The following is a 14180-nucleotide window of genomic DNA, read 5'->3' on the forward strand; positions in this document are numbered from 1 at the left end:
CCACCCCCCCACCCACCGCCGATCGCTATCGGCCACCGCTCGTTCATTACAACAAGATTATCCACACATTGAAATTGTAACTTGGGAGAACTTTTAACTCGTTCCCGTTTGTGGGATAAGTGGTTGTAAGTATAATCATTATTTTATAATGAAATTATTCAGCTTGGTTTGGCTCCGTTGCTTTTCCCTTTATGAGTTTTTCACGTAAAAACTTCTGGTGTCACTACTGGTTGTTTTATTTTATATGAGTGTGTGTTGAATTTTCATGCAATGGCTAAGACGATAATCTATTACTCTGCCACCACAATTCTTCTTCCACACATCAGTTTGGCGCCGTGTGTGGTAAAATTCGAACATTCGTAGTGGTTGACAGGGCCTCCACTCAAAGTCCTTTGAAGGTTACAAGCCTCAGGAGAAACAAGTACATTAAAGGCCTAAAAAAGGCTTCAAGCATCAAAAGAGAAGGCTACGCATCTCAGAAGGCATCGTCACATTTCAAGCTCCTAAAAGGCATAAGCTTAAAAAAGCAGAAACCTCAGAAGATACAGACCTAAGTGGGCACAACTTCAGAAGGCACGAGCCTAAAAAAGTGCATGACTTTTTTTTTTATAAATTGCACGAGTTTGGCACGAGTAAGAAGCCACAACAAATTCAGAAGCAACGTCAAAAGTACAAAGAAATATATTATCATCATCTACAAATGTCATATCAGACAATTGAAATGGTACAAAGACCAACACCTACCTGTACAAGGGCTATAACAAATCAACTCATCTTTGAGTGGAGTTGCCATCGCCTCCCCAAAATTTCAATATTTATGTTGATTTTCAAGGGGTCTCCAGATATCGCCACCATAAAAGCATGAAAATCCCCCCCCCCCCCCCCCCCACCAAGAATCACAAATGTGGGAAAACTGAAGCATTTCTTCATCTCCACTAGATTGTGAAGCAACAATAAGCAAGAAGATCCCGAGTCACCAGTTGGGCAGGAACAGAGATAACTTTCTTCATCTCAACATTGCGAATGTAGATCCTGTTGATCGCTTGCTATGCAGATCAGGGACTACTTTCCTCCACGACTTTTTCAGGAAAGAAAATCTCATTAGTCGTCCAATACCCATAACGGGGACGACTTTCTTCTGCATCGCAACATCAAAAGAGGATCATGTTGATCGTCTACTGCACAGGAGCCGCAACACGAAAGAGAATAATGCTGATTGTCTCCTAAGCTCTTGCTCATTTTGGCTAGCTATAATAAAAGTTGAACAAACTGTCAATGTCAAAGATAAACCAAAGAGAAATTGACCGAAATATAGTAATTAAATAATATAAAATAAATTTGCATGAAACAAATTAGCCGCCTCTTGTAACATTGATGGGCCAACAATACTAAATACATATTGCAATTCAAATGAAGCCTATGATGAACTTCAAATGAAGTCTAATTTATCATTTCAAAAGAGGATCATGTTGATCGTCTGCTGCACAGAAGCCGCAACACGAAAGAGAATCACGCTGATTGTCTGCTAAGCTCTTGCTCACTTTGGCTAGCTATAACATAAGTTGAACATACTATCAATGTCATAGAGAAATTGACCAAAATTTAGTAATTAAAAAATATAAAATAAATTTGCATGAAACAAATTAGCCGCCTCTTGTAACATTGATGGGCCAACAATACTAAATACATATTGCAATTCAAACTTGTAGACACATAAAAAATGTGTGCAATGAAGGAAAAGAATTTCTTTTTTATTTAATGCAAAATGTAAATAAATATTTTTCTTTGTAATTAATTGATTATCATAAGTAAAATTCACATAAAAATAATTTTTAAATATTATTTTTTTTCTGTGGACAAAAAAAAAAGTTATGCTGACGTGTCAGAAGGCCGTCATTCCAATAAAAAAAATTTGGCAACGTGCGGTCACGGGCAGGGTCAGTGGCGAAAGTCCGACGCAAAACAAGTATTTTAAACAGCGATTAGATGATGACAACCGTTGGATCGCCTCGCATTTGCGAAATCCTAGAGATTATAGAATAGCCAATCCAGAGCACGCATCTTAAAGTTATCTAATGGATAGCTACGGCGATTTGCCACGTCCCCCAGCACCGTTAGAGTTTCCCAATATGGAAAAATTAAATTTAATAAACATTATCGAATATCAATACTTATTTGTAAATAAATTAATTAATTAATAAAGCCTCCAAAGAATTATATTAAAACAACGAAGATATTATTTTTTAAAAAATACAAAATTAATATCACGTGGCATGTTTTTGAAATAGAATTCAATAATCTATTTAATTAATTTATTTTTAAATCAAACTTTATAAATAAATAAATTAATTATAATATTGCTAGGAAAAATTTTTTTTTTCCATTAAAACAATAAAACTGGCCGTTGAGATCTAACACGCGAATTTTCAGCTGATATATTTTTTTCTAATATTTATAAAATAAAATAATTCCCAGCCTCAAAGAAAAACAAAGTTTTGAAAGAAAGTACACCCAAGAACACCCAACCATTATCCGCCGGGACCCACTGAAGTTGTGGAGGGTACCGCTTCTTTCAACGGGACGGGAACCGAAATACACGTATAGACCAAACTCCCGAACTGCTTGTGGCCGAGGGCTCGCCACCTGGTGGGAGGAGCACGTCAAAACTGCACCCGGAAAGAAACCTCCACTATAAAAATGCCACGTGGTTGTAGACTACGGGCACCCGGAACGTTTCCAGCCTCGAATTATCGCGCCCATTGACACCCCCCGCTTCTCCTCCTCTTTTCCCCTCAATTTTTTCTGTATTTAATTTCAGTCGATGAGCTCCAGCCCACAAGAAAATAGAGTGGCTGGTATTGTTCCGGGGAAATTAGAGAAAGAGAGAGAGGTTGGACAGGGGAGATGAGGGAGCCGAGGCTTTTGATAAGGTTTGGATTGAGGTCAGGAGCAGGGTTTTGGTTTCCGATCTTCGTTTGTTGATTCGATGTTGCTTTGATTCGATGGAAGATCGGCATGGCGATTGGCGAGAGGTGATTATGTGAGTAGGATCGATGCTAGCTTTGTTTTTTATTTCTATTTTCAGGAATTGATTCAGGAATGTTATGATTTGGGGGGATCTGTTTGGGCAGTGATTGTGCCCTGTCATGAGGTATATTCTTCGGCAGCTGGTGGGAGCTATGGAGGGGAGAGTCTTACTTGTGGAGGATTTAAAGGCGGAGTGATTTGGTGCTGGTGTTTTTTTAGTTGATTTTAGAACTTGATCAGTTTCGGGGATGGAGATGAACTCGTTCGGAGAAGATCTGGTGGTGAAGGTGAGATTGGGTTTTGGTTGATTTGTGGGTTTTATTTCAATTGTTTTATAATTTTTTTATATCTTTGAGGAGGTGACGATTTGGGTTTTTTTTTTTTATTTTAGGCGAGAAAGCCTTACACGATCACGAAACAGCGGGAGAGGTGGACTGAGGAAGAGCACGGCCGGTTCCTGGAAGCTTTGAAACTGTATGGTAGGGCATGGCAACGCATAGAAGGTGAGATTGGGTAATTGTTCAATCATTCCCCATATCTTTTGCATCAATGATGTGAGAGTTGTTGTCGTAAACCCTAGCTTTTTAGAGAAGTTGATTTCGTTTACGATTTATTCACCGCAGAGCATATTGGTACTAAGACAGCTATCCAAATCAGGAGCCATGCTCAAAAATTCTTCACTAAGGTGCAGTGTTTTCTTTTTTTTTTTTTTTCATCTTACTTTGCTGCTATGGCAAGGTGCAGTGTTTTCTTTTTTTTTTTTTTCATCTTACTTTGCTGCTATGGCGATTACCATAACTATATTTGCTTGCTTACATGTTCTTATGGATTAACGGGAAAATAAACACTGGACTGTTTTGAGGATTTTCGATAATTCTTATCATTGTTAGTAAAATCCTGCATAGAGTTCTTAATCTTCATCCATTGAAGCACATCCTAGTATGCATTGTTGAAAACAAATATTTAATTTTTTGGGACTTTACGTGCAGCTAATAGTTTTTCTTAGTATATATGGCGGAATCGAATTTTTTCATAATTTAGTTTTATGGTTCTGCTTTTGGTTCAACTCTCAGTACACAAACCTAAGTATTACTAATTTAAAACTGTACATCGAAAATGTGCTGATCTTAAGGAGATTTAAATGTATAGAAGGAATAGAGTATGACAAAGAAGGGCCTGCCGAAAGAAGACCACGAGGAACATTTATCCAATCGGATGCATCCGTTCGAGCCAGATCAAATAAGGTCAAAACCGACCGAGTCACAAAGGCGACCGAATCCCGGCCTTTTGGTAAGGAACGAGATAAAGAGATATTCAAGCTAACCACTGTAAGAAAGCCGACTTAATGCAACAACCTACCTTTTGATAGATCCGAAGAAATATGCAATCCCACAATACCACAAACGATCCCAAAGATGCCCCTGAGGCTCTCTATAAGTGGTCAAGAATTAACAATATAACAAAGAGTTTTATAGTTATTCCATATAATCTCCTAGTTGAAGAGCTAGCTATTTATTTGGTTATGGTGATTTACTATCTCCTTGATAGTCCAGCGTCGCTCTGCTGACTGGAGTTCCTCGCTAGGGATCTAGGGTCGACAACTAGACAAGATCAACTGATCGGCAATTTAGAACCAATTATTCCGACCAAAACCCAATTGAGTTAAGTCAACCGACAATGCCAACTATGCCCACCCGATTGAACACGCCATATCGAGTCAAATTAATACTAGCTCAATCGACCAGACCTGAGAGCAGCCAAGCGATAGACTCATATATGTAAAATACATAGATATCATGCGCGACAAAAAACAAGAGCAAAAAGGTAACATCACCGTTTTATGAGAATGGGCACGATAGACACGACACATTATTGTTCATTACTTTTTACTCTCCCCTTTCTTTCTCTAGACTGATGCTCTATTCCTTGAGGTGTGATTCATGGACAAATCAGGATTTAACATTCTAAAATGTATGATAAGCGTGGATCATACCACAGCCAAGAAGAGAAGCATCCCACAGAGAAAAAACTTACAACAAAGACACCAATAATATGGAGTGCATAAGAGAGTTTATGAATCAACAAATCCAGAAGCTGAAGGATCAAATGATGGCTGCCATCTAAAAGGCATTAACTTGAGGAAGAGATCAACATCGTCGAGAGGAAGGAATGGCACCTAATGGCCGAAGAGCACCCTAAAATTGGAAAAAGGAGTCTCTCAGTACTTTGATAATGCTGGGTCGACCCTAGTTGACTAACATCGATTTGGGCATACTTAGGTGGCCCAACAACAAGAGAAAGTGTTCTCTCGGTAAATATCTGATGCGAAGCCCCCATAGAGGTTCAAAATCTAGACATTGGAGTCCTCTAAGGGCAGGACAAATCCAACTTACCACATAGTCTCATTTGAGTCACTGTGTGTTTGATGACGATCACTGACACACTTAAATGTCTTCTCTTCTTTACCACGCTGAGGAAGTCAGCTCTTAGATGATTTAATGTATTGCATCAGGAGTGATCACGTCATTCGTTTACTTTAAGTAAATGTTTGTGGTGTAACTTGCTAGCGCCCAAAAACTCTAGAAGAATTCACTGTCCCTCCTTCAGATCCGACGCCTTTACTCGTTCGTCACCCTCTTCTAGAAGATGTTGGAAGTGTGGAATCTAGAGTTCGCAGTAACTCATGTCGCTCTAACTCAAGGGTTGAAAGAAAGACCTTTTCGGTACGCTTTGGGTTAGTAGCGATAAAAGACATTGGCCAAGTTGTTGGAGATGACTAACTACATATCGGTCGAGGAGTACACTCCTCTCTCACATCATTCAAAATCGAGTAAATCAACCACCATCCACCAAATAGAACTGACCATGAAGAAAGCCAGATGTCGAGACATAATACTCATTGCTCGGGTCGAACTCTTCTTAAAGGCTCACAAAGGCACTAAAATTACAGAGCGATAAATGTAACATACCACCATGGGAGGCATGCTTGATATCCTGACCGGCGCCCGACTCGACAATGAGAATGCATTATCATTCCAACTCTTGTAATTTATTGTCAAATTCATAAAAATGGTTAAGTATAAATTTTCTAATTATGCACACAAACCCAGGTACAACCGACACTTGTGAAACTTAGGAAGTTCACACAAGGAATCCTCAAAGTCTGACAGACACTCGGGGAATTCGAACTGATCCTCCAACAATAGTTTTACTTGAACGGCAAAATCGATAGTTATGCAAGTCTTTTGATCGATAAAGATTTTTCAAAACAGACAACACAAGATGTCTGATCAGTCATGATTTTTCAAAATTGACAATGATGAATAAACATCTTATCGATAAAAAATCATTTAAATTTGATTGATAGTGACAATTAATGTCAGATCGACAAAATGTACAAGAATAGATCCATAACACTCATGCACTTAAAACTTATGTTTTTTAGCTCGAAGCAGGTCAAGCTCTGATGATTCCCTACCCATTAGCAACAAGATGTATAATGTTTGAATCACCACAACAAGAAGTCTCGACAGCCACCCCTATGAAGGTGGTGATAAGTTCCGTTTAATACACCTGGTGTAAGGCGTGCCCAATCCTAAGCGATGATCTAACTAAGCGACCGAGACATGAGAAATATAAGATTTGAGTCTGACAATAACTCAACAAAATCAACCGAAGACATTCTTAAAAAAGTTGATCAATCAATTATCACAAGTATTTATCACAATGAAAACAAAATATACGGTAAAGTAATAAAAAAATAAAGGTTAAAATCAATCGAAACTTTTGATTCATCTTATGCTTGAAAACTTATAAAGAATTTTCTTTCTATTTATTTATAAGTTTCCAAAAATAAAAAGAATTTTTTTCTAAGCTACAGGCGAAGTCGAAGACGAGTAAAAAAATTTGAAGAACATCCATCGTCTTTATCGCTATCCTCCTCTTCTTCGCCCTCCTTCGAGTACAAAAGTAATGTAGCAAATTTATCCAGATCAGTCTACTTGGAGGAGATAAGCTTTGCCTTTATCATCTGACCGACAGCTAAGGGCCTCTTTGGGATCACATGTTTTCTATTTTCGTTTTTGTTTTTAGTCTGTTTGGTTTTTTTGTTTTGTTTCCTGTTTTCTATTTTTAGAAAATGCATTTAGTGTTGTTATGATTTATATATTTTTAAAAAGAAAGAATATAAAACATATTTGGTTGGATATTTTTTATTTTCTTAAAGAAAAACGATACTTTTTATAAAACGGTTGAGTTCATTTGTGTTCCAAAGCTCTGTCGTAGATAGTGTATACGACGTCTTCCTTGCTCCAACAAGCATGAAACATTACCTATGGGCGGGCGGTCGGCTGCAGCTGACGAGGGCTGGAAATGGCTGTGGAGGTCGCCAGGAGGCAGCTGGGGCGAGCGCCCAGAGGAGGCGACAGGTGCTGGGAGGCAGCGACAACCGATAGGCAACGACCGGCAGGGGTCGGCTGCCAGTGGGGGGCGGGGGGGGGGGGGGGGTGGCGGGCGGCGGGCTGTGGAGGCGGGGAGGGAAAGCGACAAGACTCATTGTTTTCGATGTTTTAAAAATAGCCAAAAAGATGTTTTTCTGTTTGAGTTTTTTTTAAAACAGTAGTGTTCCTCCAAGAATAAAAAAAATTGAAAATAAAACAAAAAACAGATAAACAAACATTTTTTTGTTTCCTATTTTTTTATTTCAAGAACAAAAAATGATCCCAAGCAACCTCTAGGATACTTCTATCTCGAGTCGTGCAGTGAGCAGTTCCACCTGACGATGAAGAAATCATCATATGTCATCATTGTTGTCATCTTCTCCCTCATGGCTTGGTTCTCTCTCTAAGCAGCCGACAATAACTCTGATAATCTGAGCAGCTCAGCTTCAGTGACCTTCCCTCGATTTTCCACCGCCTTCACCCTATTGTTATCCTTGGACAATTTCTCTTTGGCTTATTTCAGGACCTTTGATTTAAAGTGTGAAGCCTCCCAGTCCATTAATTGATATAAGTTGGTCATTTGGCCTAGACATGAGAGACTTTGCTTGTGAAGGATCTTCTCGAAAGCTCAAGATTAAATCACTTCGGCAATAGTCGAGGGGTATAGAGCTGTCGAAGGGGCATCCAAGTACTAATCCCTCCTCAAATCGATTAAAGCGAATTAATCATCAGAGCTAGTGCTCACATTCACCCCCTTGTCCAGCATTGGAACCCATGCAAGTGGGGGGCCCTTTTGCTTCTTTTAGGGAGAGGGAGGATACAAGACAGTTGGGTCAATTGCTGGAGCTTTCCCCTTATAGTGACATACCTCCTATTTCTCGTTGGTTGGCTCAGGCTTCGATTTGGGCTTACTCAAGGAAATGGAAGAAGGGTGACTGACCCCACCCCTTGCTAATAGTTTAATAAATGTCGAAGCGGCGGACTGAGGTGTAGCTGATCCCACTTTCAGTTTTTCTATTGAGTCGTCCCCCTCGACACTGCTCAATTTCAACTGGCTTGGCTTCCTTTCAGCTTCTTGGTGCTTCACACTTGAAGGACTTGCAACTGATAGAGAACTTTTTGTAGGCATCACAAAAGCTTTTCTCTTTATAAGAATTAGTTCGTTGGTGGAGACCCTTTGAAAAATAACAGAAGACTCAAGACACATGATAAATCAATTTTACACCTTCAGGGTCTGTTGGCATGGATCACCAAAAGAATATTCTGACCTTTTACTTTAGTAAATTTAGGGTGGGAGGTTTCAGTTCGAGCTACTGAACGAGGTTCTTCTTCGCAACTTGTATAGTAGCTGCAACTTCCCATTCAGCTTTATGAGTATTGGAGGCCACCCAATCCTCTTGTCATTCGTCCCAATCCTTTGGTCGTAGCACCATTTGACAATTACTAAATCAAGTTGTTGATTGACCGAAAGTAGTTGGTTGTCGACCCTACTGCTCCCACCAGTATCCGATTTGGTACCTTATTCTTGGACTTGGCAGAAGGGCTTCCCGGACGGAATACTCTGGATGTTCCAGTCCAATGGATAAGAATTGATATAGAATCGAAGCTTCCAGTTCTTCACCTTATTTTCCATCCCTAGCAGTTGGAATCGACCTACAGAGGCAAAATGGATTTAACCTTCTGGGCCGACCCGAGATGAGAATAGGCATGTGAAGAGCTCTGTCAATCATGAAATTCCCGATCGGTAACATAATATGATGTGGGTAATAATGACTAAAATAGAGTTCGACAGGATCTCGGCTGGAATAACTCCATAATGGTTAAAGATAAGTCTGCAACTCATGACAGAGGCAACCTCAAGCTTTGTAAAAGATGAGATCGAGGCCATATGCAGTGGTCGCTTGGTCGCGCTCGTCGACGACCCGAAGCTTGATGGAGGACGTTGGCATCCTACAACTTGTCCACCTCCTCTTGAGTTATTGTTAATCGTTCCGTCGTGTTGATCGATCTGAAATCCTTTGGAGAGTTTTTTGGAGCCATTGAAACAAAGCACCAAAAACATAAAGCCGAGGGAACGGGGAGAAGCAAAGAGAGAAATGCAGTAAAAGCCTAGCGTCAATCCAACCCCTTGCCCTTATATATAAGGTTCCAAAAGAAGCGAACAACCACATAACGGTAAAAATTGAACCGTATAGTAATTTTGAAAACGTGCTGATAGAAAAATCAGATCAACACAAAATTCGAGAAGGAAATAAATTTTATTATGAAAACAAAACAAATAACGTTAAAAAATTAGTACGAGAGGAAATATTTTATGAGGTGATCGTTTGTCGCTTCAGATAAGATAAGTCCCTTCAGAAGCAGCCTACTAACTTCTCCCCTAAACTTAAACTGGTTCACCCCCGATCTGCCTTGATTTTAGCTCGTTGTATGAGGGAACTCTCCTAAACTCACTACAGTTCCTAACGAAGAATAGCCAATTTCTCCTTCATCTTCCATGATCTCTCCACACGAGTCAATGACTTGAGTATCCCCTTCTCTTGTTGATTCCCAACAGATTGAGCAAAGGAGTTCTCGATACCGACCATGCGATGAGCCATTGATTTGGGGGCGTTTGACATCCATTAATTGCTTCCCCTCGGACCATGCGAGGACTACCTAGGTGGTCAATCCCTCCATCCTTTCTCCTGAGTCATCTACTCCCGCTAGCGCCTGGGTAACTGCCACTAACGCTGTGGTCATCACCCATGTCAGGGCCATATGGAGTCATCACCCAGATCCAGTGGGTTCATCTGCTTCAAAAGACAACGTAAATAAAAGAAGACCCTGAAAAAAATTAATACCTAACAAATAAGACTGAGATCCTCATACCAAGGAATCGATTCGAATTAGACGGTAAAAAACATTAGCAACATCACCCCCTTGTGTCCAAGGCGACGACAGAGCACCAACAACTTTTTTGCGTCCCAGGGGTTGACAGAGCACCAACAGCTTCTTGTATTGTATGCTTAGTCAGCAGTTCTTGTGCTGCAGGTGAAGGTTGAGCTGATAGATGGATGGCCAAGTCGGGCACCCAAACTTTCTTCCTTTAAGGATTGAGGAACGAGTCAGATGAACCCACCCAATCCACCAGCGCGACTGTTTTTCTCTTCTTGCCAGCAACTTTCTTCTTCTTTTCATCTTCTGGGCGGTACCGCTCGTTTGATTTCCCAAAAATTGCAAGAAACACTTCCTTTTTGAAGCGATCAATTGGAAATTCATCACATTCTCCATGACAACGATTGAAAGCCTACTGATTTAGAAGAGATGAGTGTAGAAATGAAGGGAGTTCAATTATTGAATGATTGATTAAAGAATAAGTACTATATATTATTTGCATTAAATTCTCTTATTCTTATCACATTATCGTTTCCAAGAAATAAGAGAACCGATGAATTAAAACATGCTCATCGAAAATATGCCAACGCTGACCCCAAGAGGATCAAACGATCCAGAAGGAAGAGAGAGCGACAAAGGTGGTCGCACCTACAAAAGATCATGAGGCCCACTTATCGGATCGAATGCAATCGTCCGAAATAGAGCAAGCAAGACCAAAGTCAACTGAGTCACGAAGGTGACTGAATTCGACTTGTCCATTCATGAATGAGACAAAAATATTCAAGCTAACCACTATTAGAATGCCGATCGAAGGCAGCAAGCTACTTTCTAATGGATCTGATTCAAGGAAAAAATTAATCCCACAATATCACCAACTATTCCACAAATACTCCTGAGATTCCTCATTAGGATTAATAATTAATAATATCATAAATAGTCTTATAGTCATTTCTCGGCTTTCCTCGTTGAAGAGCGAGCTATCTATCAGGTTTCTATGATTCACTATTCACCATTGCTCAATAATCCAACGTCGTTCTGCCGATAGAAGTTCCATACCAGGAATTGAGTGTCAACAATTAGACTAAATCAACTGATTAACAATGCCGATAAAGCCTAATTGATTGAACCAATCTTTTCGAATCAAAGCCAGTCAAACTCAGTCAACTGGCGATGTCGACTAAGCACAGTCAATCGAATCAGCCCTACTGAACTGAAGATATACTAGCTTACCTGACTAAGCCAAAGAACAGCCGAGCAATAGACTCGCATATGTAAAATACTTTAAATATCATTTACAACCCCCATTATAACAGAGACAAAAATATAACATCACCAGCTCGTACTGTCTCATATAAATAGGGAGGTACGATAAACATGACATATTATTATTTATTATTGTTCACTCCTCTCTCTCTCTCTCGACTTACTCTCTATGCCTGAGGGTGTTGTGATTCACAGATAAATCATAATTCAACAACAATATTGTAAAAACCAATATGGACACTGGGAAATGACATGATATGGTATGGATATAAAAATATCATGCCTGTTATTAAAAATATTGTATTATAATTGATAAAACTCTAGATAAATAAAAAATGATACAAATGAAAATTATATTAAGTTTGTTGATAAAGATAGATTTTTTAAGTAGTTGTTCGCTTGATATAATTCATGTTGAAGATACAAGTGCATTAAGTTTGATTTTTTTTTTTTCTTTTTATGTTCGCTCTTATCATAAGCTTGATATTTATGACATTGAATGCCATAATATAACATTTTGTTTTCATTATTATAGTCGGCATTAATGATATCATCAAAAGATGTTACTTCAATTTGTTAATTTTCACTTATTTGATATTTATAATTAACTTAATTTATTCTTTCTGTAAAAGTCAAGATAAGTTGAACGATCTTCAAGCACCTAAAATTGCAAAAATGATTGTAACCAATGTCAAGTTGGTACTTTAAAACGTATCGGAGATACATGTTGGGGGACACTTTTGAGTTCTTTATCAAGTTTGATCAAGGTGTATGGTGATTTCCTACGAAAATTCTTTGTTGGAAATGCATTCATGCAACCCAAAAATTCTTCAAAATATATTTTTAGATTGATTTCCGGCCAAATTTTTGTTGAATAATTGCTCATTATTGCCAACAATTTTAATTGTAGGATATGCCTCCAAAAAACAAAATTAATCGAAAAACTTGGATAGTTTTTTACGAAATTTCTATTAGAAATCCATTGGAAATTGTCGTATTTGATAATATGTTGCATTTCTAATATATTGATCAAACTGATGAACAATTTGTTGGAAGTCTGCTAAAAACCCATATAGAATTGAAACAAAAAATAAAATGAGGTTCTTATGTATTTTTTTATTTTACACGAATTTTAGGTACTAAAAAAAGGTTAAAGAAATATTTAAATAAAGAGATTAAAAATAAATAAATATTTAATTCAAGTAAAATGTATTAATGATGAACATAAAAAATGTTTTTCTTAGATGAGTATATTCAATATGATTGGGCGAGATATTTTAATAAACTTTTAAATGAAAATTGTGAAGATACGACCGACTTTAGTGATCTTAATATCATAAATAATAATAAAACTTTTTGTTTCTACTATTGCATTAGTAAAAATGAAGTTGATGATGCTTTAAAGAAAATGAAGTGTGAAAAAATAATATGATATGATGATAATCCAATAGAAGTGTGGAAATGTTTAAAAGAATTGAGAATTTTTTGACTAGATAAATTTTAAATACTAAAAAGATGCTTTGATGAGTGGAGAAAGAGTATATTGTTTATTATTTTTAAGAATAAAGACGGTGCATAAGAGTGCAAATTAAAGATGAATTAAGTTAATTTGTTATGCGGTAAAGTTATGAGAGAAGGAGTAATAGGACATAGGTTCTGACGTGATACAAAAATTTCTCAAAATCAATTTAGATTTATGTCGGAGGATTTACATATGATGTTTGCTGATTTAAAAAAAAAAAAAATCCTTATGAAAAGGTTTCAACAAAAGTTCTTTGGAGGGTTTTGGAAAAGGTGTTGATTTACTTATATTCAAGTCATTAAAGGTATGTATTCTAGAATTGTTACTTGTGTTCGAACATAAGAAGAATTGGCCAAGTATTTTCCTATTTTAGTTGGATTACATCAGATTAGTTTTAAGCCTTTTTTTTTTTTGCTTTAGCTATGGATGTTCTTACTGAACATTTACAGAAGAGTGTTATGTTTTTCATTAATATCTTTTTTATGGATAAGATTAGAGAAAGAATTCAAGAAAAAAAAACTTGAATTATGAAGGTTAATTTAGAGTCTAAAGGCTTTCGTTTGATTAAATTTAAAATTGAATCCATGGAAATTAAATTTAGTGGTAGTAGATCTCGTGGTGGGGTTGTAATAATGGGTAATCAAGCCATTAAAAGAAGTGAATGTTTTACATATCTCAAGTTTATTATTCAAAGTGATGGTGATATGGATGAGGATCCTACCAGTAGAATTGAAGTTGGATGGCTAAACTGGGGGGAATGCATCATGTTTATTATGTGATAGAAAAATATTATTTTGACTTAAAAGAAAAATTTTATAAGATGGTGGTGAGACCTACAGTGCTTAGTAGCACAGATGTTGGCATGTAAAAGAGGAGCGCAAAATTAAGTGTTGTAAGATGAGAATGCTCAGGTAGATGAGTGGCTTTACATTTAGAGACAAAATATAAAAACAATATATCTGTGAAAGAGTTGGAGTAGCTGTAGTGGCTAATAAGATTAGAGAGAGTTGCCTCAGATGGCTTGGTCACATTAAATGTAGACTGTCTGATGA

The 14180-nt window shown here is 37.7% G+C and overlaps 1 protein-coding gene across 2 annotated transcripts in view; it reads left to right on the top strand.

Annotated features, from left to right (window-relative positions):
- The first annotated feature begins 2818 nt into the window (after window positions 1–2818).
- The window catches only part of LOC110025280 (protein CCA1-like), a 35100-nt gene continuing 23738 nt past the window's right edge, over window positions 2819–14180 (top strand). The window contains exons 1-4 of one of the 2 annotated variants that reach the window (XM_020725682.1): window positions 2819–3040; window positions 3132–3314; window positions 3419–3530; window positions 3651–3712. In XM_020725682.1, coding sequence (XP_020581341.1) covers window positions 3276–3314; window positions 3419–3530; window positions 3651–3712 — 213 coding nt within the window. In that variant the 5' untranslated portion in view covers window positions 2819–3040; window positions 3132–3275. The remainder of the gene's footprint in view (window positions 3041–3131; window positions 3315–3418; window positions 3531–3650; window positions 3713–14180) is intronic. The other variant, XM_020725683.1, reaches the window with a different exon arrangement.

This window comes from Phalaenopsis equestris, unplaced genomic scaffold, assembly GCF_001263595.1.
Source record: "Phalaenopsis equestris unplaced genomic scaffold, ASM126359v1 Scaffold000297, whole genome shotgun sequence".
Lineage (NCBI taxonomy): Eukaryota > Viridiplantae > Streptophyta > Magnoliopsida > Asparagales > Orchidaceae > Phalaenopsis > Phalaenopsis equestris.